The 26,662-nt window shown below is 35.0% G+C and overlaps 2 protein-coding genes across 4 annotated transcripts in view; one reads left to right on the forward strand and one right to left on the reverse strand.

The window, feature by feature from the left end:
• The window catches only part of LOC132548771 (uncharacterized), a 59,645-nt gene extending 48,540 nt beyond the window's left edge, over window positions 1-11,105 (forward strand). For 2 of the 3 annotated variants that reach the window (XM_060212665.1, XM_060212664.1), the window contains exons 8-14: window positions 2,466-2,611; window positions 3,191-3,293; window positions 3,562-3,638; window positions 4,069-4,275; window positions 5,840-5,945; window positions 7,598-9,251; window positions 10,385-11,105. In XM_060212665.1, the coding sequence (XP_060068648.1) occupies window positions 2,466-2,611; window positions 3,191-3,293; window positions 3,562-3,638; window positions 4,069-4,275; window positions 5,840-5,945; window positions 7,598-9,251; window positions 10,385-10,391 (2,300 nt within the window). In that variant the 3' untranslated portion in view covers window positions 10,392-11,105. The remainder of the gene's footprint in view (window positions 1-2,465; window positions 2,612-3,190; window positions 3,294-3,561; window positions 3,639-4,068; window positions 4,276-5,839; window positions 5,946-7,597; window positions 9,252-10,384) is intronic. The other variant, XM_060212666.1, reaches the window with a different exon arrangement.
• Window positions 11,106-14,202: 3,097 nt separating this feature from the next.
• LOC132548729 (probable ATP-dependent RNA helicase DDX47) lies at window positions 14,203-26,448 on the reverse strand. The gene is made up of 13 exons (XM_060212608.1): window positions 26,380-26,448; window positions 24,444-24,537; window positions 23,325-23,513; window positions 22,416-22,487; window positions 21,568-21,638; window positions 21,015-21,062; window positions 20,330-20,401; window positions 18,609-18,725; window positions 17,697-17,843; window positions 17,144-17,220; window positions 15,915-16,046; window positions 15,526-15,655; window positions 14,203-15,032 (listed from the first exon to the last, which is right to left on the reverse strand). The coding sequence occupies exons 1-13, from the start codon at window positions 26,446-26,448 to the stop codon at window positions 14,910-14,912; spliced, it is 1,341 nt and encodes a 446-aa protein (XP_060068591.1). The 3' UTR covers window positions 14,203-14,909.
• Between the last annotated feature and the right edge of the window lie 214 nt (window positions 26,449-26,662).

The following is a 26,662-nucleotide window of genomic DNA, read 5'->3' on the forward strand; positions in this document are numbered from 1 at the left end:
ATATACTTACAATGTACTTTTATGTTATGATATATAAGTATGAATAAAAATGTTAACTTCTAGACATTGGATCGCATGAGATATTAATTACACAGAGAAAAGGGAAAACTTTCCAAGGCTGATATTGGTTATCATTAATTAATGTTTTATATATATTGTAATAAACTGATGCAATCAACATTGATCATATGTAAAAGATAATTATAATGCATTATATAATATTGATGTTGTAAAATGTAACGATTTAACTCCATACTTCTCTTTGCAAATGCTCTAACTTCAGTACCCTGTCCTAATACAACCCAGTGTGAGTACCCTGTGTTACCCTATTTATTCGGTAATAAGCCCAGGTGGGGGCAATACCCAAAGTCTGAATCAAAGCAGCAAAGGGATGGGTTTATCACAATAGTCTTGATGTAGATTGTGTTTGGGTGGGCTTATCACCAGACATGGGCTTATTGCTGAATAAATAATATATGTGATGTCTGTTTCCAGTGTCATATGTAGTCTGTCTGTCATAATGTGAAATATATATCATCTGTCCCCTGTGTTACGATATGATGTTTGATTTGCCATTCCTTGAATAAAGTTGTGGTTGCTGTCCCCTATGTAACAATTTTGTCTGATTTATTAAAATTGTCGTGTTCAGTTCCCTGTGTATTCAATCATAATATATCTTAAAGTTCTAGTTTGATAATTGTCTGCATTGTGATTCTGTATCCAATGTACCCCATGTTTCTGTACCCCATGTTTCTGTACCCCGTGTTTCTGTACCCTGTGTTTCTGTACCCTGTGTTTCTGTACCCCATGTTTCTGTACCCTGTGTTTCTGTACCCGATGTTTCTGTACCCTGTGTTTCTGTACCCTATATGTCTATACCCTATGTTTCTGTGTCCTGTGTTTCTGTACCCCATGTTTCTGTACCCCGTGTTTCTGTACCCCGTGTTTCTGTACCCCATGTTTCTGTACCCCATGTTTCTGTACCCTGTGTTTCTGTACCCTATATGTCTATACCCTATGTTTCTGTGTCCTGTGTTTCTGTACCCCATGTTTCTGTGCCCTGTTACTGTACCCTATGTTTCTGTACCCTGTGTTTCTGTGTCCTGTGTTTCTGTACCTATGTTTCTGTACCCTATGTTTCTGTTTCTGTAACCTGTTTCTGTACCCCATGTTTCTGTACCCAATGTTTCTGTGTCCTGTGTTTCTGTACCCTACATTTCTGTACCCTATGTTTCTGTACCCTGTGGTTCTGTACCCTGTGTTTCTGTATCCTGTGTTTCTGTGTCCTGTGTTTCTGTACCCCATGTTTCTGTGCCCTGTTACTGTACCCTATGTTTCTGTACCCTGTGTTTCTGTACCCTGTGTTTCTGTACCTATGTTTCTGTACCCTATGTTTCTGTACCCCATGTTTCTGTAACCTGTGTTTCTGTACCCCATGTTTCTGTACCCAATGTTTCTGTGTCCTGTGTTTCTGTACCCTACATTTCTGTACCCTATGTTTCTGTACCCTATGTTTCTGTACCCTGTGGTTCTGTACCCTGTGTTTCTGTACCTATGTTTCTGTACCCTATGTTTCTGTACCCCATGTTTCTGTAACCTGTGTTTCTGTACCCCATGTTTCTGTACCCAATGTTTCTGTGTCCTGTGTTTCTGTACCCTACATTTCTGTACCCTATGTTTCTGTACCCTGTGGTTCTGTACCCTGTGTTTCTGTATCCTGTGTTTCTGTGTCCTGTGTTTCTGTACCCTACATTTCTGTACCCTATGTTTCTGTACCCTGTGTTTCTGTACCCTGTGTTTCTGTGTCCTGTGTTTCTGTACCCTATGTGTCTGTACCCCGTGTTTCTGTACCCCATGTTTCTGTACCCTGTGTTTCTGTACCCCATGTTTCTGTACCCTGTGTTTCTGTACCCCATGTTTCTGTACCCTGTGTTTCTGTGTCCTGTGTTTCTGTTCCCTATGTTTCTGTACCCTGTGTTTCTGTGTCCTGTAATTCTGTACCCTACATTTCTGTATTTCTGTACCCTATGTTTCTGTATCCTTTGTTTCTGTATCCTGTGATTCTGTACCCTGTGTTTCTGTGTCGTGTGTTTCTGTACCCTATGTTTCTGTACCCTGTGATTCTGTACCCTGTGTTTCTGTGTCCTGTGTTTCTGTATCCTGTGTTTCTGTACCCTGTGTTTCTGTACCCTACATTTCTGTACCCTATGTTTCAGTACCCCATGTCATTTGTTCTCTGTGATATCTGTACCCTGTCAGCTTTGTTTACCTGTGATTTCAGTGACCTGTTTTATCTGTAACTTGTCAACTCCTGACACTGTCTTGTAACTTGTACCAAAACTTTCCAAATATAGCCAAAAAAAGAGCTATTTTACCATTTACAACCAAATATAACCAAGTAAAGCATGGTTTAACCAAGTTAACTTGTTACTAATCAATACTTGTACTAACTTGTCTCCTAACAGAGAGCTATAAGCAGAAATGCATTACAGGTGAGCAGCCAATAGCTCCGCCCCTCGGACTAGCCACGCAGGTACAACAGCTTGAAGCCAAGATTGGTGAACTCAAGGACTTCGGCGAGAATCTTGCACTGTCTATGGAGAGCGCAGCGGTAGGTATCTGTACAGGACAGGTGTATTGCTTTGTTTTATGAAGGTTGGGGTATTGGAATAACAACTTTTACTTAAGATGTATTATATTCTGTATCGATAAATTGTCAGTTAATTTTTGTGTTTGATCTTTTACTAGATAATATAAGTCTTTTCAGTTTATCTTAATTTTTGTTGTTATCTTAACAGAAGTGGTATTTTATGTAGCGTTATTGCTGCATTACCAGGTACATTTCTTTGTAGGAATTTTAGAATTTTTTCAAGCTTGAAATAATCTTTTTTCTGTGATACAGATGTAAAATATCACCTACTTCTCAATTAATATTGTTATATTTTCACCTCAGGTTATTTTCACCCTTGTATCATAAAACATGTTTTCACCTCATGTTCAATTCACCCAAGCAGGAATATGTAAAAGGGTTATATTTACATGTTTTCTTCTCGATCATCAATTTGCCTTCCCAGGGGTGAAGGTTTTCTGGTTTATTGTTAGTATTAAGATAAAGACGCAAAATATATTAAGTTAAAGAGAGCCTTTAAGTTCTGTTGGTAACAAAACTTACATTATGAATTGTTCATAGGTCTGTAAATGGCAGAGCATTGAGGGACAAGAAAATGTCAACTCTAGACTTGTACAACTACTGGAACAGATGAAAGGTGTACTCATGCAGGCCTCACAATCTGGTAAGTTCAAGGTCACTGTCCTTAAGGTAGTGTAGTCAAGCTATTGTGTCAAGGTCATTGTACACCAGGTTGTTTAGTTAACTTATAGGGTCAAGGTCACTGTACACCAAGTAGCTTATATGAGTTATAGGGTCCAGGTCACTTTTTTACTAGTTCCAAAATCGATATCAGTTACTGTTGCAGACATTTTCTACTCCATGTTGTTAGTTATTTTTTATTCAAAATCCAGCTTTTGTTTGTTTTATGATAATTTCTGTTTGCATTACAGAGGAATGCTTTTATACATCTGATGCCCTGGGCAATTTTGAAAAGTTATACGGACAGGCAATGCAACTACAGGTCCAGGTAATTATACACTGTCAAATCAACTGGAGACTAAAATAGGTTGTGATTCCTACGAGCTGATTTAATCTGGTATTGATCTCCAGTCAAGTCAATGAGGCCAAATTTAGAGTGGTTTCATTTTGCTGCTGTAATTACTACCAATTTATTAAGGTTAAAACATTAAGTTGTCTCCCTTTGTGATACCTTATAACAGACTACAATGCAATTACTTTTCCTTCTCTTTTGGTTGTAAGATAGTACATTGATTTGTCTCCCCTAGTCGTGCCACAAAATCATAAAAGTCATTATAAAGTTGGAAAGAATAATTCAGTTGTACTGATGATGTAAAAAATGTAGGTAATTCTGTGTTATAAAACCATTGTATGAAATGTTCAAATATTAGACTCCAATATTAATACATGTATCTGTTATTGCCCTTTTGTTTTCCCAGCTGAGTAACCTCAGGCTGAGCCAACTGGAGCGGAACAAGGAGATCATGACCATGAAGCGCCAACTGCTGTTACAAGAAGCAAATAACCTCCTGCTGCAGGCAGACATTACACGTCGAGAGACTGAACTACATTACTATAAATCACAGACAAAGCGTGGCCCCGCCATTAAACGTTGGAACACATTCTCAATAGTGGAAGGACGAACGGTTTGTACAAACGTTTTCTGTAAAGGACTATAAATCATTAAGTCCGTTTTGCCCTTAAAACAGGTATAATGTACTTGTTACAGCAATTTATACACTACTACTACTATATTTATTTGTACATTAAAATTAAGTCTTTTCAGAATTTTGTACACTAAATAGATTTAATATGACAAGGTCAGGGCACAAAATCACATCAACAATTAACATTTTTTGTTGAAATAATATCTGAAATGTTGAAAATTGGATGTGTTGATTTTTCAAGAACCTTTATCTTTTTAACCTTTATCAGCAACACACTTTTATAATTAATTCTCTCTTGAAACATGCTCTCCAGGATAACTCTGCAACAAAGACGGTCAACAAGTAAGTTACCATGACAATGCACAAGGATTAAATACCTCACCAAAAATTTTATGAAAATAAGTTATTTAAATATACTCGGAGTTAGGATGCATGATGCCCAAACCTTTTCCTTAACTTTTTACCAAAATTACTATTTCAAGGAATCTAAAATGCATTTTGAGAGATTTTCAAACACAGTGCCATCTTATGTGCAAATCTTGCCTGAAATTTGTTTAATGATAGGACAAGACTTGTAAATAATGATATTATGCAGCCACATTGCTGACTAAAATGTTTTCACAAAGAAATTTCAATTGAGCAGACAGAACATGTAGAGGACCGAGATTATACTTTTTATCTATTTTATCATTGCATGTATTGTAATGTATTGGAACATGATTTCATGGGAAATAATTCTAGTGAAAAATTCTTTTGATCAGATTTATAATGTGTAAGGCTAATGTTGGAAAAGTTCCACAACTGAATTTTTTAGAAAAGTTGAATATCTAAATCATATACAAAAAAAAGTTGTAACATAAAACAGATTATGGTGTAGTTTGGAGTAATTTACAAATAAATTTATTTTCAAATGCTCATTGTTTATGGCATTGAGGCTGTATGGTAGTTCACTAGTCGAATCAGGTCAATTTTTTATTAAAAACTTCCATAAGTTAAGGATTAATAAACATCCAAACCAGATGCTTGGTTTCAAAATTTATATTTGTATAATCACTGACGAGTCCTTGAAGGATGAAACAGCTGTATGGTGTATTGTTTGGCTCTACTGTATTTGTAATTTAAAATTTGTATTGAAAGCTGCTGTTTATATAGGTATTTTTTGCACAGCACTCAAGATAAAACATATACTGTAAAATGATATATTATTAGTGGGGCTCGAATTTCATGGTTTTCCAAAATTATAGATTTTCATTGGTACTTCATTTTATGCTTAAAATTTGATCACAATATTCACTATTACCATACTAGAATCTGTGTCAATTTTTCTATTTATCATTCAGAAAATCAAAATCAAAGACAAGTAGTTACAGATTAAAATGAATGATTTTACCATATCCTCCGTTTACACCCAAATGATACCCTTATATGGTCATAATGATTCCATTTGAAAAGACTTCTGGTGTAACATTGAGATTTCTATGATCTACAATAATCTGACCTTGACAGTACCTGACCTTCATAATATAAAATCTTGTGGTTGTAGGATGAAAGCAAAGAAAATGACAGTATTCAACCATACAAAAGATACTCCCAAGTCCTCAAAGACAGTGGAGAGTCATCAGTAATGGCTGCCGTTGTGGAAACACCAGGTAAGAAATGTAAACAAAATTCAGGATGAAAAATAAGAGAACCATCAGTGATGATATTGTTGTTATGGCAACATCTTTGGTTGCTAGAAACAATATTTTTTTTTTTTTTCCAAGAAATACCCATGCCTCAATTGTTAAGAACCATTAACAATGTTTTCTGTAACGAAAATTTACAAGACAGGTTGAATCCATTAGCAATGATGGATGTGTGTGGAAATTAAATCACACTTCAAAGTTGCTTCCAAAATAACAGGAACCATCTATCTTGGAATCCAGTATGTGAAAAGTTCCTTGCAAAATATATCCCATATATTTTATATAAAAGATTCAACCTTAGCTTTAGTATTTCAGCTGATATATAGAGGCTCCAAACGGAATCCTTAATTTTTCTTGGGAGATTTATTTTTATGTATCTTTGGGGTACACTTAATCCACAAATTTTTTAAATCGTCTAACTGTTAAAATAAGCATAGGTAGAATTAGCTATTGTATCTATGAAATCAAGTGTCCACGAAATGGTGGGTATGTCCCACCAAAATATAAGAATTTCCAGTAATTGTAAACTATGGTTATAATATATCTCTGTCTGAACTCAGCAGTATAATATATCTCTGTCTGAACTCAGCAGTATAATATATCTCTGTCTGAACTCGGCAGTATAATATATCTCTGTCTGAACTCGGCAGTATAATATATCTCTGTCTGAACTCGGCAGTATAATATATCTCTGTCTGAACTCGGCAGTATAATATATCTCTGTCTGAACTCGGCAGGAGTATAATATATCTCTGTCTGAACTCGGCAGTATAATATATCTCTGTCTGAACTCGGCAGTATAATATATCTCTGTCTGAACTCGGCAGTATAATATATCTCTGTCTGAACTCGGCAGCATAATATATCTCTGTCTGAACTCGGCATAATATAGTGAACTCGGCAGCATAATATAGTATAATATATCTCTGTCTGAACTCGGCAGTATAATATATCTCTGTCTGAACTCGGCAGTATAATATATCTCTGTCTGAACTCGGCAGCATAATATATCTCTGTCTGAACTCGGCAGCATAATATATCTCTGTCTGAACTCGGCAGCATAATATATCTCTGTCTGAACTCGGCAGCATAATATATCTCTGTCTGAACTCGGCAGTATAATATATCTCTGTCTGAACTCGGCAGTATAATATATCTCTGTCTGAACTCGGCAGTATAATATATCTCTGTCTGAACTCGGCAGTATAATATATCTCTGTCTGAACTCGGCAGTATAATATATCTCTGTCTGAACTCGGCAGTATAATATATCTCTGTCTGAACTCGGCAGTATAATATATCTCTGTCTGAACTCGGCAGTATAATATATCTCTGTCTGAACTCGGCAGCTGCGTACAGCATTAGGGATTACATCATAAACGAGACTTCAGTCATCCATCAAATTTACTCGAACTTTCTCACATAATGAAAAGAAATTCTTTTGAGGCCTTGTAGGAGACTACAGTATTCATCTCTCTGTCTCAGTTAAATTATGTTTTTGAAGTATGTATATAGAAAAAGAGTCCATATTTCCTCTGTTATTTGAAGTTGTGAAAATTGACTGCAGAAAGATACTTTTCATGACATTGCACTCAATTTTCCTTTTGTAATTGCAGTTCATACGAAGCAGGAGAATGAACAGTCTACAGACAAGATAGAACAATCAATATCTTGTAGTGCTCCAACTCAGTTTTATCTTGATAATTTTCCCGAGTCCACAACTGATGTTTCACAAGTTTCTGATCAAGAGCACACAGAAAAAGAAATTGAACGTGTTGAAACTGAAGATTCGGTTCAGTTGTCAGAAGGACAATCCAAAGTGATTAAAGTTTCTCAAAGTGCTGGTGGTGAGATCCCTGCGGTCAAACTTCCCACTGCAAATATATCTCTGCCACAACCTTACAAACCTCCGCCTGTTCTACCACAGGTCATCCGGCAACAGGCGATGATGTTGCTAAGTGGACGCACACCTCGTCAGGAAGAGGAAACGTTAGTGTCGAGTTCTGTCTCCAAGTGTGCTACAAAACCATCACAAGGGAAAGCTTTTAGGGAAGATTCTAGAAGTAAATCTATGGACCATGACTTTGATTTGCCAAGTAAACCACCAGCTATAAGTGAGGCAAGCAGTCGCCCATCTTTGTCGGACTTGACGAGCGACTCGATGTCCCAGTCGATGGATGACACAGAGGACAGTCTGTATGAAACTGATGTCTTTTTTAGCAGTGTCTCTAGTCTGAAACAGGTTAAGAGTGCGCCAGCATCTCAATGTGGGCGAGAGCACAACAGAGACGTCGACTCTGGGAGGAAGGTAAGAATCAGTCCTGCAGTAAGTCCAATAATCTCTAAACGCAGAACCCACCCAGCTTCTTTGCCTCGGACCAGACAACTGTCATATGCCCAGCGCATAAGACCAGCCGAGGAGCTGATGGAGGAGAGTCGACGATATAGAAAGGGGCATTCCGTGTACATGTCGCGCATTCTTCGTAAGTACGCTACCACTGGTCACATGGAAAAACATGCAGAACTTGTGCTGAAAGGTTATGACAAGGAAAATATCACGGAAGGATATGTAAAAAGCATTGTCAAAAAGCTTTCCCGAGAAAGTACACCAGAATATGATAGAAGGATACGTGATATCGTTATCTCATCGCACACAAAGTCTACATTTGTTCCAAGTATGGTGCAAAAGTTGTCGACAACAAGTGAACCAGAACAGACACATAGTAGTGCTCCCTTGTCCGATCTTACGAATGGCGGTGGAAAGAAAGTCAAATATCTCGCCGAAGTTTATGATAGTACTAGTTCCATTAGTGTAGCTCAAACACAAGGTACATTTCGCCGCTCGGAGTCTCCAATGGGCTTCTCATCCATGCCCACTCTCCAAGTGGAACAAAAATCATCTGACTTTGCCTACAGGGAGCGTGCCGCTACCACAGCAACCTGTCAGGAAGATCCTGCACCGCCTATTATGGCAGCTGCTAAAGATTCATTACCACAACATCACACACCATCACATGAACAATTCCCCAAGTTACACAAAGTTAAAAAGTTAGGTAAGGTAAAGATGGGAACTGTTGGTTTTCTTTGTCAACAAACAATTGTGGATTTAGGTATCACACAAGTGGCCCAGTGTGAATCCGTTAGTCAGCTCAAGGTTACCGTGGCCCCGGGGCAAAGGCCCAGGGGTGAGGATAGGGCCACTGGTACCAGTAGTGATGAGAGGCGATCAAGGACTAGCTGGATACAGAAAAAGTTCTTCAAAACATCCAAGTAAGTGTATAAACACTGAACCTGTATTTATGTATATACTTTTAATTACACAGATGATAACAGAAATGAAATCTATCAATACCTGGTTGAGAAGAGTTACTGTGAAGTCATAATTTTCAGTGGGGATTTAATTTTGGCTCATTTACCTGAAGGCGGCAAGTCAGCTTATGTTTTGGTATGTTATCCATCCAGCATCAACCAATAACCAAGACACACAGGGTAATATATTGGGCATGTAGCTTGCTGGGATGAATGGATACGGTGTCTTTTTAGCAAATGAAGGGTTTCAAATATTTGAAAATCTTAATACAACTTCTAAACAGCCAATAAGAGGCATGATACTGATATTATGCCTGTAGCATGCTGGAGTGAATAGCTGTTCAAATGACTTACCTTGACCCACTTGTGAGGTCAAAAGGGTTAAAAGATCAAATAACTTAAATATATATATATTAAAAAAATTATTCTTGTACTTCTTTATAAAAAGTCCAACAATGTTTGAACTTGAATTAACCTTGACCAACTTTTATGAACAAAGGTGTCAAATAAATTTGACCATGACTCACTTTGAAATTCACAATTGTAATATGTGTTTGCAAACAGCATTGAATGACAAGTGAGCGTTTGATTTTGTGGGTACTCTTTATCCATGGTTTAGTTGTATGCATCCACTAATTTCTGGTAAGAATACTATTAAGTAGTCTATTGAATTCTATTTATCCAAGTTCCTGGATTTTTCCTTTTCTAATTCTTTATTTATTTTCTTTGAAAAGCCAGAAAATTTTGCCACACAAATATTATTGATACTTATTTACACTAGCACCATGGTGCGATTCTAATGCTGTGCATGTGGTCCCTTTCCCAAATTAAATCCACCGTACTGCATTGTCTTACCTGGGATCCTTATATCTAGGGTATTGATGTCTGCCCTAAAGACTAGTCCTTGTATGACCCTAGTAGTTTTCACAAGATACTACTGTGATTTTTCCACTCTGAAAATCAATCGGATGTTTACTTCCCACTTAAGTTTTACTTTTGTATCTGTAAACAAGATATAAACAATTTTTTTGACTGGCAGATATATTATCCACCAGAACATTGTTAACATATTTTCTTTTTTTTTCTTTTCCCAGGAGCTGACATTAATCATCTGAAGTTCAGGAAAAGTACTCCAGGATTAGCTAATAGATATGAGATAGGCAACCCCAGCGTTCATCTGCAGTATATATACAGCACAGTGATATCACAACAGATATTTCAATTATGTATTGGATAGATCTGCGCAAGGAGGCTACACTTAGCTGATCCAATGGTATATCAACAGTATATATCTATTGTTGGTTATGCCTCAGTTTCACTGAGATACTGGAAGTACAATAAAGATCCGCAGTAGTCAACTGGTTTATATACAGCAGTTGCAGTGTGAATTCAGTGTACAGCTGAAGATTCAGCACAATGGTTATATCACTTTGGTACAGGTTCAGTGCAGTTGGTATATCAATGCAACATAGATCCAGTGTACATTCAGTACATCTGATACATGACTGCAGTGTAGATTCAGTACATCTGGCAAATGACTGCAGTGTAGATTCAGTACATCTGGCAAATGACTGCAGTGTAGATTCAGTACATCTGGCAAATGACTGCAGTGTAGATTCAGTACATCTGGCAAATGACTGCAGTGTAGATTCAGTACATCTGGCAAATGGCTGCAATGTAGATTCAGTACATCTGATACATGACTGCAGTGTAGATTCAGTACATCTGATACATGACTGCAGTGTAGATTCAGTACATCTGGCAAATGACTGCAGTGTAGATTCAGTACATCTGATACATGACTGCAGTGTAGATTCAGCAGTGTAGATTCAGTACATCTGATACACAACTGCAGTGTAGATTCAGTACATCTGGTATATCACTAAAGTGTCAGTAGACTGGTGAACATTTTGTCCAACTGTCACAGTATGATGGGAGATTATTCCAAGGCAAATTGTATCCTTGTTCTTATAGGTTCACTTTTGCAAAACAAGGTCTTGCATAATAATAGAGAAAAATAATAGAAATTTTTATTTATAAAAATCTGACAAAATTTTACAGAGATTTTATTATCATAATAATATTACAAGATACAATTCCTAGCAATGTAAACAAATATAACAGGTATTACTCATATAAGACAATGTATCGTATAGTGTTACAGGGGAACTTTATTTTTTCTGGACTACTTTCTTAAAATACATCTTTACACAAGGACTGAATTATTGACAGGTTCTTGTTTTTGAATAATTCACAAAAAATTAATTATTTTTTTCGTAAGCTGAACTGTCCAGATTTCTGAAGTTCCACCTAATTAATTATATAAATCCATGCTACATGCAATACATTAACATTCCTGTAAGAAAGGTCTAGTATTTCGTATCACCAAGAACTAAGAGTTCATCGACGTAATTTACATAGACATCTCAGTAGGATATCAAAATTATTTCGTTATAAAAACAGAGTTGTGAGAATTATTAAAATTATCGTGAAATTTTTTAACGATATACTGAATAAACCTTTGAATGAATTTAAAGGACCTTATGAAGCTTCAGGAATTTTGTGTGTTGTGTGTCAGTTGGAAATATATTTATCTTTCTTATTAATTTAATTCAAGACAGTGGATAGACAAATTCTTGAAAATATTAGTATGAAATATTTATATTATGTATCTGGGTAATCAGGATTGCCAACTACGACATAAAGTAGTCCTAGAATTGTATTTTTAAAGTTGAATGGAACAATCACCTGAATTTCTTGAAATCAGAACAATATTGAATTAGTATATGAGGTGTCATTTTTCAAATTGAATCATTTTCCCGATGTGAAATAAATAATCAAAAGCATCAAGCATGAATTGAGTGTAAGGGGGCCCATACATCTACATATCCATCTCATGACTTTTAATCATTGTCAACAGGCCACACAAGGTTCAGCAGGTGTATAAACGCAATTGTGACCACATATGGCTTAGTGAGATTAGATAGGAAACAGCTGTTAAAGTTAGAATTATGGACAAGTTGTTAACTTCAAACAGATTTACACAAAACTTCATTAAAAAGATGATAATACTTCATATTTTCAAAAAGGAAGATCAAACATTTAAATATTTTCGAACAGAAAAAAATATGAAGAAATAATTATTACGAGATTTTATTGTCAATTTTTTTCATATAAGTACAACCTAACCTTAAACAAGCATTTATTTTTCCAAAAACAAAAAAAAAAATTTGGTAAATTTGGTGTTGGCAGTCTACATACAAGCAATTTTTTGAGGATTGTGTGCTTGTAGGTCTTTCTCATAATTGGGCCTCTGCCAATATTTCCTCTCGATTTGAAATGTTTATGTTTTGCGGGTAGTGCAATTTCTATTTCAGCCAGTCCATGAGTACAACACATCATTTGGCTAAGCCAATATCAAGCTTGTATTTTAATGCCTTTGTAGCTGTGATCTCTTCTCATGACATTTCGATGTACTCATTGCATGTGAGATATGTAATCAAATACAGTTCAATAAATTATTAATAGTACAATTCTGCCGTTTTAGTTTTTCTTAACTTCCCTTTTCTGCACTGGTGAAATAAGACTATAAAAAAACTCAGGTTTTGAGTCCTTACTTTGGAGGGTTTTCTTTCTCTTTCTTCTTTTTGAAAAATTACCAAAATACTGAAAATGTTCAACTCTGTTTTTACTAACACAGATGCATCTGTCTGAACCAGATGGTGTATATGAAAGATTAAGTGCCACTGAATTGAATAAAACTTGGTTATCCAAACGACAACACACAAGGGACCCCAGAAGGATCTTGGTGCCCACCATTTTTTGGTCTTTATTGTTCTCTAGGATCTTTCCTTTCTATTATTTCCTTAATTCTTACTCTTAATTATCCCTGTACATTTTATATAAAAATGAAAAAATCCCTGCAAGAGAAAGGAATGATAATATCAATTGACAGACCCAAAATGGTCGCCTGTAAGTCATCTTCTTTCTGATCAGTCTGTATTTCTGTACCCTATGCCCTATGTTTCTGTACCCTGTTTCCGTACCCTTTATTTCCATACCCTGTGTTTCTGCACCCTGTTTCTGCACCCTGTTTCTGTGTCCTGTGTTTCTGTGTCCTGTGTTTCTGTAACCTGTTTCTGTACCCTGTGTTTCTGTGTCCCGTGTTTCTGTACGCTGTGATTCTGTACTTGTTTCTGTACCCTGTGTTTCTATACCCCATGTTTTTGTACCCCATGTACCCTGTGTTTCTATACCCCATGTTTTTGTACCCTATGTACCCTGTGATTCTGTACTTGTTTCTGTACCCTGTGTTTCTATACCCCATGTTTTTGTACCCCATGTACCCTGTGTTTCTATACCCCATGTTTTTGTACCCTATGTACCCTGTGATTCTGTACTCCGTGTTTCTGTACCTCATGTTTCTATACCCTATGTTTATGTGCCTTGTGTTTTTGTACCCTGTATTTCTATACCCTATGTTTATGTGCCTTGTGTTTTTGTACCCTGTATTTCTATACCCTATGTTTATGTGCCTTGTGTTTTTGTACCCTGTATTTCTATACCCTATGTTTATGTGCCTTGTGTTTTTGTACCCTGTATTTCTATACCCTATGTTTATGTGCCTTGTGTTTTTGTACCCTGTATTTATATATGTAACTTTACCCTGTGACTCTGTATATATCTTTTGTATCTTTACCCGGGGATTCTGCACCATTATTCTGTCTAACTGGATCCTTGAAGAACAACATAAAACATACAATTCTCTACAACCAGACAATCTATCAGGTCAGCTTTGACCATTTTGTCTGCAATTACAAATCAGACTTGTTTGGTATTGTGAATTAACCAGACACAAGAAACTTGAATAAGTTAATGGATCACACAATGTGTGTCAAAATTTCTTTATTAATAAAATTTGAGGCTGGGGGTCAGGATCTGGGTTGGGGGTGGTGGGTTGTGTGGGAGTGGGTTGGGGGAATAAGAAAAAAAAAACAAATCCTTTTCTTTTTAACTTTTATTGCTTTCTAAAATAAATAGAAACAGTGAATAATTACTACTCACAGTAACTTTTTGATAGTTTTTTTTTTCTATATCCCGGCAAAATCATGTGCCATTGTAATACATCAACATCCCACTATTTCCCTTTTCCTAATATCCATTGACCTATTAGGGGTGGGTAATAAACTCATATAGTCTTCATTTGATACATGTGCTAGGATATCTTGTGGTTGATTTTATTGACCAATCTTCAGTCTTCTAATTTCACCATCTCGGATTACAGATCAAAGATTATTAATGCATCAAAATACTGTTTTGTATTTGAGATTTACGTTTTGCAATGTGCCATCACATGCTGTAATCAGTATCACATTTTCAATGTGAATCACATTCAATAGTAGGATTCACATTTTCCAATGTGCTCATTTTCCAATCCACTAACATACAAAAGTAGGATTCACATTTCCCAATACTTTATCACATATCACACAAAACCTGCTGATAACATTCGAGTTATGTATGACAATACAAATTTGGTGTACTTGCTGAAAATATGAAGGACTCTTGTATAGAAAGTACAAAACTTAACAACATAACATGTCAATTTAATCAACAAATTCATTTTCCTTTCTTTTTCTTGAATTTTTTCCGAACGCCTGTTGATTCTTCTGTGTCATCTTCATCATCTGGACGTTTTGAACGCTTGCCTTTCCCTTTTTTACCGTTAGTTTCACTCAATTCCTGAAATGAAACCAATTAAGTCAGACTTCTCCTTCCACTAAATGATGATTATGCTAATTAGAGTTTTAATATATATCATTTTGTTCTAAGATGTTTGTGTACAGTTTACCAGTGAGCCAACTTGTTAAAATTGTCAATGAGCCAACTCGGTAGGTTAAGATAATTCAGTGAAACACAAGAAAAATAATGTTTCCAACAATACCATCAAAATCATCTAAGTCATTATGGTACAATATGATTAAAACATAGAAATAATTGAAGCAATCTTTTTTCCAAATTATATTTGTAAACTGTTGTCTTTGTAAGATTTTTTTTCCTTCTCAAAATTACAGTCAACATTCTGAAGAACAGTTTGGATTAATCTTTAATGATATCATTTCTATTCACCATCAATTATAACTTCAATCTCTATGAGGTTTCTTTTCCATAAAAATCCACATGTGAAGTAAAAACCGTTTTCAAATAACCAATAATAATACGGTGGATACAATACCATTCGGGCAAAGCGTTGCGCCTCAGTGACACGTTCCATCAACTGCATCACTTCCTGTTCCTCGCGGGGGTACAGCGGTAACTTCTTACCAATCAGATGCTCAATCCTCTGGTACAACTCCACATCATATCTACAAAAAGAACTTTCACTTATGATCAAAAAATACACATGACCTTTGAACTTTAACCTAACAAGACTCACAATATCAACATGACCTTTTCATCTAAGGCCTAACAATCCTCACAACACTTAATGGAGCTGATTTTTTCATAAGAAGGATGGTGTATGTAGGTTACTTACATTAATTGCTATAACACAAATGTGAACAGCCTACCCTAGATGTACGCCCCAACCTGTGGATACAGACTAGGGTGTAGAGGGGTACTTACTGTGATACAAATGTGATGGCTTTCCCAGATCTTCCTGCCCTAGCTGTACGCCCCACTCTGTGTATGTAGTCCTTGGAATGGGTTGGGATGTCCAAATTTATCACTACATCCACATGTGGGATGTCAAGACCTCTGCAATACAAACACCAATGATCAAGGAATGAAGGGAGACCACTCCATGATTTACCTGGACTTAAGATTTTTACAGCAGGGACATTATATTTAAGTACCCGTCAGATATTGATAGGGATATCAGAATATGTGTAACAGAGGTCATTTTTCATCTCAATGCCTCCGCTAGGAATGGAACCCGGGACCCCTGGCTTACTAGTCTGACGCTCAACCAATCGAGCTAAAGAGAAATTCTCTCTAGCTGAGTGGTATATTGCGGCTAGTATTTTACCAGGGTTACATATGGACAGTAACATAACATCATGATTTGAAGATAGCTGCCTCCATTTCATGTTAATCTCCATATTTTCACCTAAAAATCTTTCAAAATGAATTCTTTTTGAGTTATGTAACAAAAACTATATAAAATTTGATTTAATTTGATATGAAATTTTATGAAAACTGTCTTGAAGTTTTAATGTTTGCGCACAAAGTCTCACAAAAAATCTGCAATTTCTAATCCTTGTTTCATAAGATCATATCTCCTAGATGTATTCCTTAACAACTGTATTTTTGCAAACAAATATGGGTTAATAAATAGTTGCATTCACCTCAGCAAAAGACAATAACTGTATATTATTTATATGTATGTTATGAACTTTCAGAAGAGAGTGAAGAGGTAGCATTACACAGGTGACAAGACACTATAATCATCAGGCGTTTGTGATAATTCTGTGTCTAACAATACAGTACTCTATAGATTGACAGCAATAAAAATATAAATAAAACAAAAAATCACAGACACATATGCACTGCTTTTAACCGTAAAAAAATAACACAAGTTTTTTTGCTGCTAAACTAACAGTATACAAAAGTAAATGGTACTACAGTAGCTATACACAAATGTGTAAATAGCACTTTGAGAACTATTTTCGCTTCTCTGAATGATTTCATTTTGCAACAAGAGATCCCAGAAGGAACCCGATGCCCACTATTGTATGCTCTTTATTACTTCTGTGAAAAGTGAATATTTTCCCTTCTCTCCTCTTATTTATTCTTAAATATTTTCAGTATTAACAGGAACATTACTCAAAAATGTGTAGCTCCAAAACTCTTACCTGCTTGCCACATCGGTGGCTATGAGAATTGAGCGACTTTTACTTTTAAATTTGTTGAGTGAGCCCAACCTCTTAGCCTGCAAAAGAAAAAGATTCCCTACAAAGTTATGACAGGTTTATGACAAGAATTCAAAATACAGAATGAACCACATTGACATTGAACACATTAATTTTCTCTGAATCAATCAAGTTCCCAGCCTTGAAAGAATAGTACTTACCTGGTATCTAATGAATGAACAAAGGCGTGAAATTAAATGCAGATGGAAATTAAAATCAAATTTACGAAAAGTGATTCAATGATTAACACTAACCTAACATTTGTTGTTTAAGCAAAAATACAGGCAATAATGGTTATTTACATGGTAAATACATGGGGACACAATCGTAAGAATGTTTTATAAAGGAAAGCTCAAGGTTTAGAATATTGTGTACAAAATCATGCTTAAACCTTATAAATATCACTGCTTGAATGATTCAAAATTGAAGTCCCAGGACTGATGACCACACCTTGACCATTACATGATACTGCTATCAGCTTGTTTTGTTTACTGACCTGACTGAGCTGACCATGAAGAGGAATAGCGGTCATCCCAAGGTTACGAAGCAAAAGGGCCACTCTCTGTGTGTTAGCACAAGTACTACAGAAAACCATAAAGGAATTCCCAGCTAATTCATTCAATATGTACACCAAGTTCACATCCTATAAGCCAATAAAAAACAAAACTTAAATGTAACAAATTCTATCATCAAATAGGGCACTTTTCCCACACAACAACCTGAAATTGTGTTAATTATTTTGAGTTATTACAGTAGAACAGATTTGCTTCATTCTCATACTGTATGCCTGGATAGTTTTAAAAGATTAAAGAAATTAGATTTTTCTCAAACATTATCAAAAGCAATTCAAATATTTATTTTGAAAATGAAAGAAGCGATACTATTAAAGCCACTTTGACAGTTTTTATGTAAGTACTGTAATGTACTTCCTTTTATCTTGTGTCAATGAGATCATAGGTATAAAAAAAGGCATCAGTCAAAACAATCCCTTAGGTTATGCCAAGATTTACAATCAAAAAGTGTTGAGAATATACATATATATAAAGAGAAACACTTGGATTTTGAACGTGATGTATGATGTTCTCTGGACAAGGCTATGCACTGGGTACAAGCTTATGGTGCCATTCAAACAAAAACAACAGCTACAACATTAATTACTGCAGTTCACTGTGCATCAACAAATATTTGTCTGTTTACAGTTGAACTACCTGGAATATGACTATAAACTATTAAACATTTGGAATATTGTTTTTGTTTTTTGTTCCTGCAGCAAAAGATCAGATCTGTGAAATGAGATCCGTCTATTATCTGGTATTTTCATTCTGGTACTTAATAAAGTTCCAGATTAACTGTGACAAGAATACTAGAGTCTAGTTCTCACCTGAGGGATTTCTTACTGAAGTCATACCTTGTGTTTCGCTGGTATAAATATATAGTACTGCATGAGTTTGTCAACAGTTTGATATTTGGATGAAACTTCAACTTTGACAGGGTCCTGAAGGGAGGCACGCTGTAATTTTGCAACCTGTAAATAAGAGGAGATACATCCATGTACAGCTTAATCCTTGGAACAGAAGTAAAAACAAGACAACTACAATAGTGGATAAGTCAACTTGAGGGCAACAGCGAAGAGCTTTAAAGGCTATCACATGGAAATCAATTTTCTATTTATAGTAAGCATGACCAATTCTTTTGACCTTCAGGCCTAAAATACAATGCCATGGCAATTATTTCAGTATTTCTGTTAGTAATTAAGGCAAGTCCTATTCTTTTGACCTTCAGGCCTGAAATACAATCCAATGGCAATTTTTTTTAGTATTTCTGTTAGTAGTAAAGGCATGTCCTATTCTTTTGACCTTCAGGTCTGAATACAATCCAATGGCAATTTTTTCAGTATCAAGAACCAAAGCTCCAAGCGAACATATTCATTACAAAGATACCAATTTTTTACTTTCTGATCCTGGCATGCAAATTTACAGATTGCCAGTGACAAACTTACAGTCAGTGTATGTTACATCACAGTGAGGCACACCTTTTCCAGACAGGTACCTGCCTACAATGGGCTAGGACTGGGTATTGATTTTTTTGTTACAACATGTACTGTAATCACTGCCAAGATTCAACCATCAACTTAAACAAAATTGACTATTTTTCATTTTTTTTTTCTCAATATTTTTTCCTGGCAAAGCAGTGATTGTCATTTGGACTGTACAGATGTATTTACACTTCCTCAACCCCCACCCCCAAAAAAAAAAAATAAATGAAAAATTTTCTTTAAATTGTCCTTTTAGAATTCCTATCGTTGAAATCTTGATGGAATTTTTTTCTGAATGATTTTTGTGAATTCCCTCAACCGTTCTGTAACCAGATGTTGTTTGCAAAAACAAACACGAATCCAACTCAAATGTGTATAATTAGATTTGTTGTTCCCAAAAACAACATCAGCCCTACAAATATGGCAATTTTCAGCATCACTGATCAGTTTTTGTGTGTGGCATGTTGAACTATGCACATGCAGATTGAGGGGTCCCGCAACACCTGTCGAAAACTACCTTGGTGAATATCATTACTTTTTAGAATTTAAGTACAAAGCAGGGTCAGTACACACACATAACTCGTAACTTCGGAAGCACTATGCTAATAAGTATGAGATAAATTGGTTAATATTTTATTTCTGGCTCATTGTTTTATACTTGACAGGAATTTCCAGAACTGTGCATTTTGAGCTTAACACATATCAGTACCAACATCTGGTAAATGTGCGGTTGTGTCTCAAGGAATAATTCCAGACCACCTGAACTGTTTTAACGAGGTAAGCCGAATGCAGCCAAAGTAAAAATGACCTTGACTTTTCACCTTAAGACCTTACATGGAACCAAAGGAACTCCCATTTATCATAAGAAACTTTGGTTCAGTCGTAAACAACGAGTGGCCTACGTAGAAGTCCCTATATGATGCTTTTTTAGATGACATAATTTATGGATCATCTGAATCACAATGTAACATTACATCAAATGATGGCAGTGTTTCTCTTATTGGTTGAAAATTTAAAAATAATAAACATTTCATTTAGTATTTTCTGAAAAAAGAAATTCTAGTATATTTTTCACAGATCTGAATGTGACCTACCTTCTTTGTCATGGTAGCAGAGTATAAGTAAGTCTTCCTTTCACGTGGTATCACCTTCAGGAGCTTGTCCACCTGGTGACACAATGTCAAGATTCATCTGGTATTTTTTACACACATAATATTTTTTTTAAAAGTCACTCCACATAAAGCCTTGTGTATTGAGGTTAAAGAAATTTATTTACACATGTGACAAATTTTTGACATGATAAATTATGTTAACCTTTCATCAGTTGAACAGCAAATATGATACAATAACCCGACAAATAAACTGTTCAATTAAACTTCAAAATCAATCAGGTGTAATGTCCTTTTGTTTCAATAGTAATTCAAAAGTTAATCAAAGTTGTTTAAATGCTTAAATGCCTTTGTATACCAGTGACAAAGACAATGAATTCAAACACTCTAGTGACCTCTACCCTAAACTTAACAAACATGGACTTCAGATATCTGAACACTCACGGGAATTGGATGCTGTACATACTAAACACAACAGATCTACAATAACTTATTCTCTGCCCCAATCGATGGTCAAGCTCTTACTATATCATCGGATAGAGGGAAATGAAGGGAAGTAACTCTGGGAGATTAGAATGGGATACACTGTACACAAAAAGGTTACGTCTAATCATCAATGTTTAATTCAAAGCTATTATTTTTTGTGATTATGATTCGAGTGTGAACTTACCTCCTGTTCAAAGTCCATGTTTAATATCCTATCAGCTTCATCCATCACCTACAAATGTCAAAACACCTGAGTTAGAATGGTAATCACAAATAAAAATATATCTTACAGTGGAAATGTTTACATTACACCATTCAACAGAACAAAAAACAAAAAAAACAAAAACAGAAAAATCAGGCAATTTGCTACATTTCATTTGTTATAATGATGTAGTTCAAGTAGTTTTCGTCTTTCCCTATACATGTACATCTTTCATAATCTTTTTTCTACACCATTTTTATCATGAAACAAAGTTTAAGAGGTGACAGACCAAGAGTCACCCGTTATGTACTATCATACACATTTGAAATACAAAATTTTCTAAATACATATCACTTGTGAAGTAGATTTATTTTTTTTAGATATCTTCCATAATATTTTACTTGTACTAGTAAGTGGATAAACCAACATACTCAGACTATACATTCAGTTTGGAACAGCATTGTTTCATTTTTCCCCTTTTTAATGATGTTAAGTTATATAGTGTTGTACAATAGAAAAGGTCACCATTACTAACCAGGTATTTGAGGGAGCGAAGATTGAAGCCTTTGGTATTTTCCAGGTGATCTACTAATCTCCCAGGTGTAGCTGTGAAAAAATATTATAAAATGTTTTTTTTAACTAGGCCTGTATTGCTGACTGGCTTAGCAGCAACTGCATTATCAACACTGAAAGAATTGGATATTAAAAGTTTACTGCTTTCTCCCTTATAGGTCTCTGCCTCTCAGACCCAAGGGAGACCAACTCTAAATCAAATATATAAAATTGAATCCCTTTCTACAATAATCATTCAAACAGAAGATAAAGGATCTTAACGAATGTCTCTATTTCTTCATGACGGCATTTCCCCTCTTCCCCAATGGAGTCTGGCCTATGATTTATACAAAATTGATTTTTCTTCTCTCAAGGGTTGTCTAGAACAAATATGGACAAAATTGTAAGTTTTGGGCGAAAATTTGAGAAAAGAATGCATTGAACTGTTGTAAAAACAAATCAGACTCTGCTGAGTGGTTATGCACTTTTTGACAAGAACATGTAATCATCTCCCCTTAAATGTTCTCCATGCCTCATGATATAATTGCAATCACATCATAATACAGACATGCCTACAGCAAGAGTTTTACAGACTTATCTATATCCTCAAGATAATTACATTAATACACTACACCTGTAATAACATCAATTCACTACACATGTAGGCATATACACTGCATGTGTAATTATGTAAATCCCCCATATGTGTAACATACTACGTGTAATTACATCAATACACTTCATCTGTAATTCCATAAATACATTGCACATGTAATGACATACACTGCACATTTAATTATATGTAATTACATGAATATGATGCACACTTACCAATTATCACATGTGGTTTCTTTGCCAACATAAGAGATTGAGTCATCATATCTATACCACCCACGATGACAGCTGTCAACAAAATAAAAGCATACAATTTTTCAACAAAATAACACAAGTATGTAATATCACTGAATAACACAAAAACTGAATTAGAAATCTGAATTTAAAGTTTGATTTTTCCAATGTTTAAACTGAATTTTATGTCAGTCCCATTGAAGCTATCTTGTAAACACATGTGTTATTGATATACACCTCTGAAAATGTGAGATGAAATATTAACATATGTATTGAACAATAATATCTTTATGATTTTTATTGTGATTTTGCTATCTGACATGTACAGATAACAATATAACAATATGAAGATTGATGATAAACAGGATTTGGGGCCGAATATGGGCCCCATTCCTAATGCCAAACTCTATATTATTTCCAATCTGATCGATAAAATTCCCAAAATAATGTTAGCTTAACTAATTGTCATGCAATCTGGTGGTGCTGTCTTATTAACTAGTCAATCATCAGTTCATATATATTTCATTCAGCTTAGTATATGAACTACATAGGAAATAAACCTATACATCATGAATTTTAACCTCCTTGTGTTTTGTTATTCTTCCTAATATTTTGTCACACTTCTATCCCAAATTCATAGCCATGGGCCCCATCCCCAAAGTAATGAAAAAAAATGCTGATCTACAAATTCTTACTGATGTAAGGACCAATGGCTAGAGATGTCAGGATATCAAAAGGCAATAAATTCATATCATATATCATTCATCTTAAATCCTTTAATTTGGCTGGATATCTTATAATGGATGGATAAAATTTAATCCAGTATCGATTACAAACCATGGAAGAGATTTCCTTATTTCTATATGTCCTAATAAGGACATACATACATACCACATTTAATTCCAATGGTTGATCCGAGAGCCTCAAACTGTTCTGAGATCTGAAACGCCAGCTCCCTGGTGGGTGTAAGGATAAGGGCATAGAGACGCTGTGGATTTTCCAAAAGTGACTGAAGGATTGGTAAAGCAAATGATCCTGTCTTTCCGGATCCTGTCTCTGCTAACCCAATCACATCTTTACCTGTGAAACCAGGATAAAGACACATGTATAGGTTTTAGTGAAGATCTACTACACAACATGATAACAATTGTTCCATGAAACCTGAACCACTGAATTTCTTAACTCCTTACTGCACATTTCTACACATTGTGATGTCAGTGTTGGGAAAACCATCATATCTCCCTTATATTGTATTTCTGAACAACTTTTGTTTTTAGTACATATTGATTTCAAAAATACAGCTAATGTTTTTAGCAAATTTACAACACAAGGCATTTTTTCTCTAACATTTTGGATTGATGACGTCGTGTATGCAGTGGACAAAATGTCTTTTTGTGGGTCCAGTTTGTATTCCACATATATGTTCATTAAAAACAAGATATTTCAATTGAATTTCAAATCATGTTGATATTAACATTCCTAAACAAAATTCTGTCAATAGATTTGTTAGAACATGTACGGTATTACTGATATGATACAACTTGCGACATGAACAGCGCATTGCTATTTTATTCCTACCTTCAACTATGTTATGTTGAAATATTAAATGAAATCTTAACAGTGTACAATAGTATGCTAATATTTTTCTCAAATTTATTAATTTCAGGTATATGATAGGTTTTAAACAAGGTTTTTTTCACAACATTCAAATTTCTAGTTGCCATGGTAACACCATTATTTTGTAAAACACATTTTTTGTCACAAGATTTAAAAACTTGTATTCACATGTTGTTTAAATATCTCGGGGTTGTTTACCAAAATATTTACTGGAAACGGGTCCAAATTTATACTGAAGCTACATGACAGATTTTCTTTAGTTTCAATTCAAAACCCTGGAAGATACGGGTTTATCTGATAATTGAAGATTAACAAATTGCACACCAATTAAGACAGATTTCATTTATCTAAACACTTAAGATCTTACATACACACACAAAAAAAGTTATATACCTTGAAGAGCCACAGGGATGGATTCTCGTTGAATCTTTGTTGGGGTTTTCCATTTAAGAAGTTCACATGCTTCACACAGAACATCAACAACACCCTAGAAAATAATAATAAAAAATCAATTAAGCTCATTGAATGAATTTTACACTTGAACACAAAATATCAGATTAGATTGTTTGATGATTCTGACATATCATGCTAATGTTATAGTCGTGCAGTATGATACTTTCATCTATATACTGTTTAGAAGATGGAAAAAACTGTACATATATCAGGTGCTGGCATAGATCATGTGTCCTTTATATATTTTGGTACTTGAGCACTGACAAATCTGGCTAATATAGGAAAAAAATTTAGTTACTTAATCAAATCTGAAATGACATAGCATTACTTATGTAAAGGTTCACTAAGATTTGTCTAAATTGTTTAAATTTGCCCCATATACCTACAGCCAGATTTGGAGATATACCCTATTTTCTGGATTAAAAGCAGTTCCTTTTTTCCTTGTAAGTTGGGCATGCGGCTTATATATCGATGCAGCTTTTATGTGAATGAAAATAAATTGGTAGATTGAGAGAAAAAAGTATGAGACAGTACTAAGGGTTTTTTTTCAAAAATACCTGCCTGTTGTGTGTTTGTGACTGAAACAAAACGTCTTGAATCATCATTTGCATTCATAACAGTATGATTAGAAGATTAAAATCAAGATAACGTTCTTGTTGATTTCATCAATCCGACCGTTTAATATGAATCACAATAATATCTTCTTGACTTTCACGGTAACTTCGAAGACATAGCGGAAGTTTACAATAGTCTTTTGCATCCTGGGATCGATAGGTCTTCGGGGAAAAAGGTCAAATTCCTGAACGACTGTCATGCTTCTTTACAATATGAATGGCTTTGTGTAACTTGTAAGAAATAATATGGAACTATAAAAATTTGGTCAGCATGCAAGGGCCTTTGTTAATACATTGTATTTAACTGTACAGTATAGACACCGATTGAGATTGTTTAGTAAACCGTACACAACGTCATGCCCTATGTCTATGCATAGACAATCTGTGAAGGCATCCAAGCCAAGCGAGTTAAATGTTTGCTATTTCATTTATTTAAATGAAAAATACATCAATGAAAGAACGGATTATCTGTGTATAATTCAATCGTAAACTTGTAAAAAGTGAATAAATTGGCTTTGGTTGTCTGTTATATCAATGAACTTCGGTGAATGCAACGGTTACCACTTCCTGAGAAATAGTGCAATTTATATTCTGGTGCAGCTAATATGTGGATCAAATAAAAAAAAAAATCGTAAAAATTGACTGCAGCTTTTATACTAGTACAGCTTATAATGCGGAAAACATGTTTATCAACTAATAGATACCGGGTAAAAAGCTTAACAAATGCATTGTGAAGCATATATAACAAAAAGAAACAGAACACAACCAACCAATATACAATAAAAATAAAACAAAAGAAAAAATGACATTTTAGTCTCAGAACCTTTTTTGTTGAAAACGTTTAAAAGAACTGTATGTTCTCCAAATTCAATTATTCAAATGCAAGATCATTAACCATATGTGGGACTGTTAACAACCTGTTCATTTCGTCTGATTATAACTCCTAATGTCACCGATATAATGAAGATCTCTATTCAAAGTCTTTGTAATTATTCGTTTTGTTTTTGTTTGGCACTGAAAGGTACACCAGATATTCTGAGTACCTGTGCAAGTGTATCTCGGTGGCGAAACGCCCTGCTCTGAGAACTATACGTATACTAATATAATATTTCAAGTCCCTTGGCCTGATGCAGGGTTACAGAAACAACCGAGCACCGAAAAAGTATGTGCTCCTGAATGTGATACGAGAGTTAAAACTTATGATTTCCTTAAAAGACTATCAGTTCTGACAGTTTATGTAAACTCAACATCAAATTAATTACCAGTGATTTAAAAGTCACGTTTTCTTCAGTTTCTTCGTTTTCCTCCATGTGGTCTTGTGGCTTCTCCATGTTGATTTGTGAATTCAGTGTCATTGTTGCGTTTGACATAAACCCAAAGTTAAAACAAACGTTACAATGACTCGGTTCTAATTGTACTATTATTAATTTTACAGAATTGTAATTTTTACGAAATAAGCAATCACTTCATAAGTTTGATTCGTACAAGAAAATTATAAACCATTTTTAATCTCCTGACCTTAGAATAGGCAATTTTATACAACTA

Source organism: Ylistrum balloti, unplaced genomic scaffold (genome assembly GCF_031769215.1).
Source record: "Ylistrum balloti isolate Yb309-2 unplaced genomic scaffold, AGI_CSIRO_Ybal_v1 Utg370026, whole genome shotgun sequence".
Lineage (NCBI taxonomy): Eukaryota > Metazoa > Mollusca > Bivalvia > Pectinida > Pectinidae > Ylistrum > Ylistrum balloti.

Excerpts from the sequence above, each read along its gene's own strand:
- LOC132548729 (XM_060212608.1), bottom strand. The coding sequence starts at position 26,448 with ATGGAGAAGCCACAAGACCACATGGAGGAAAACGAAGAAACTGAAGAA. Across the intron at positions 16,047-17,143 it reads GCCACCGATGTGGCAAGCAG|AGGTCTTGACATCCCACATG; the intron begins GTAAGAGTTTTG and ends TTTGTATTGCAG. Across the intron at positions 15,033-15,525 it reads CGCAACGCTTTGCCCGAATG|GAATTGAGTGAAACTAACGG; the intron begins GTATTGTATCCA and ends GTTTCATTTCAG.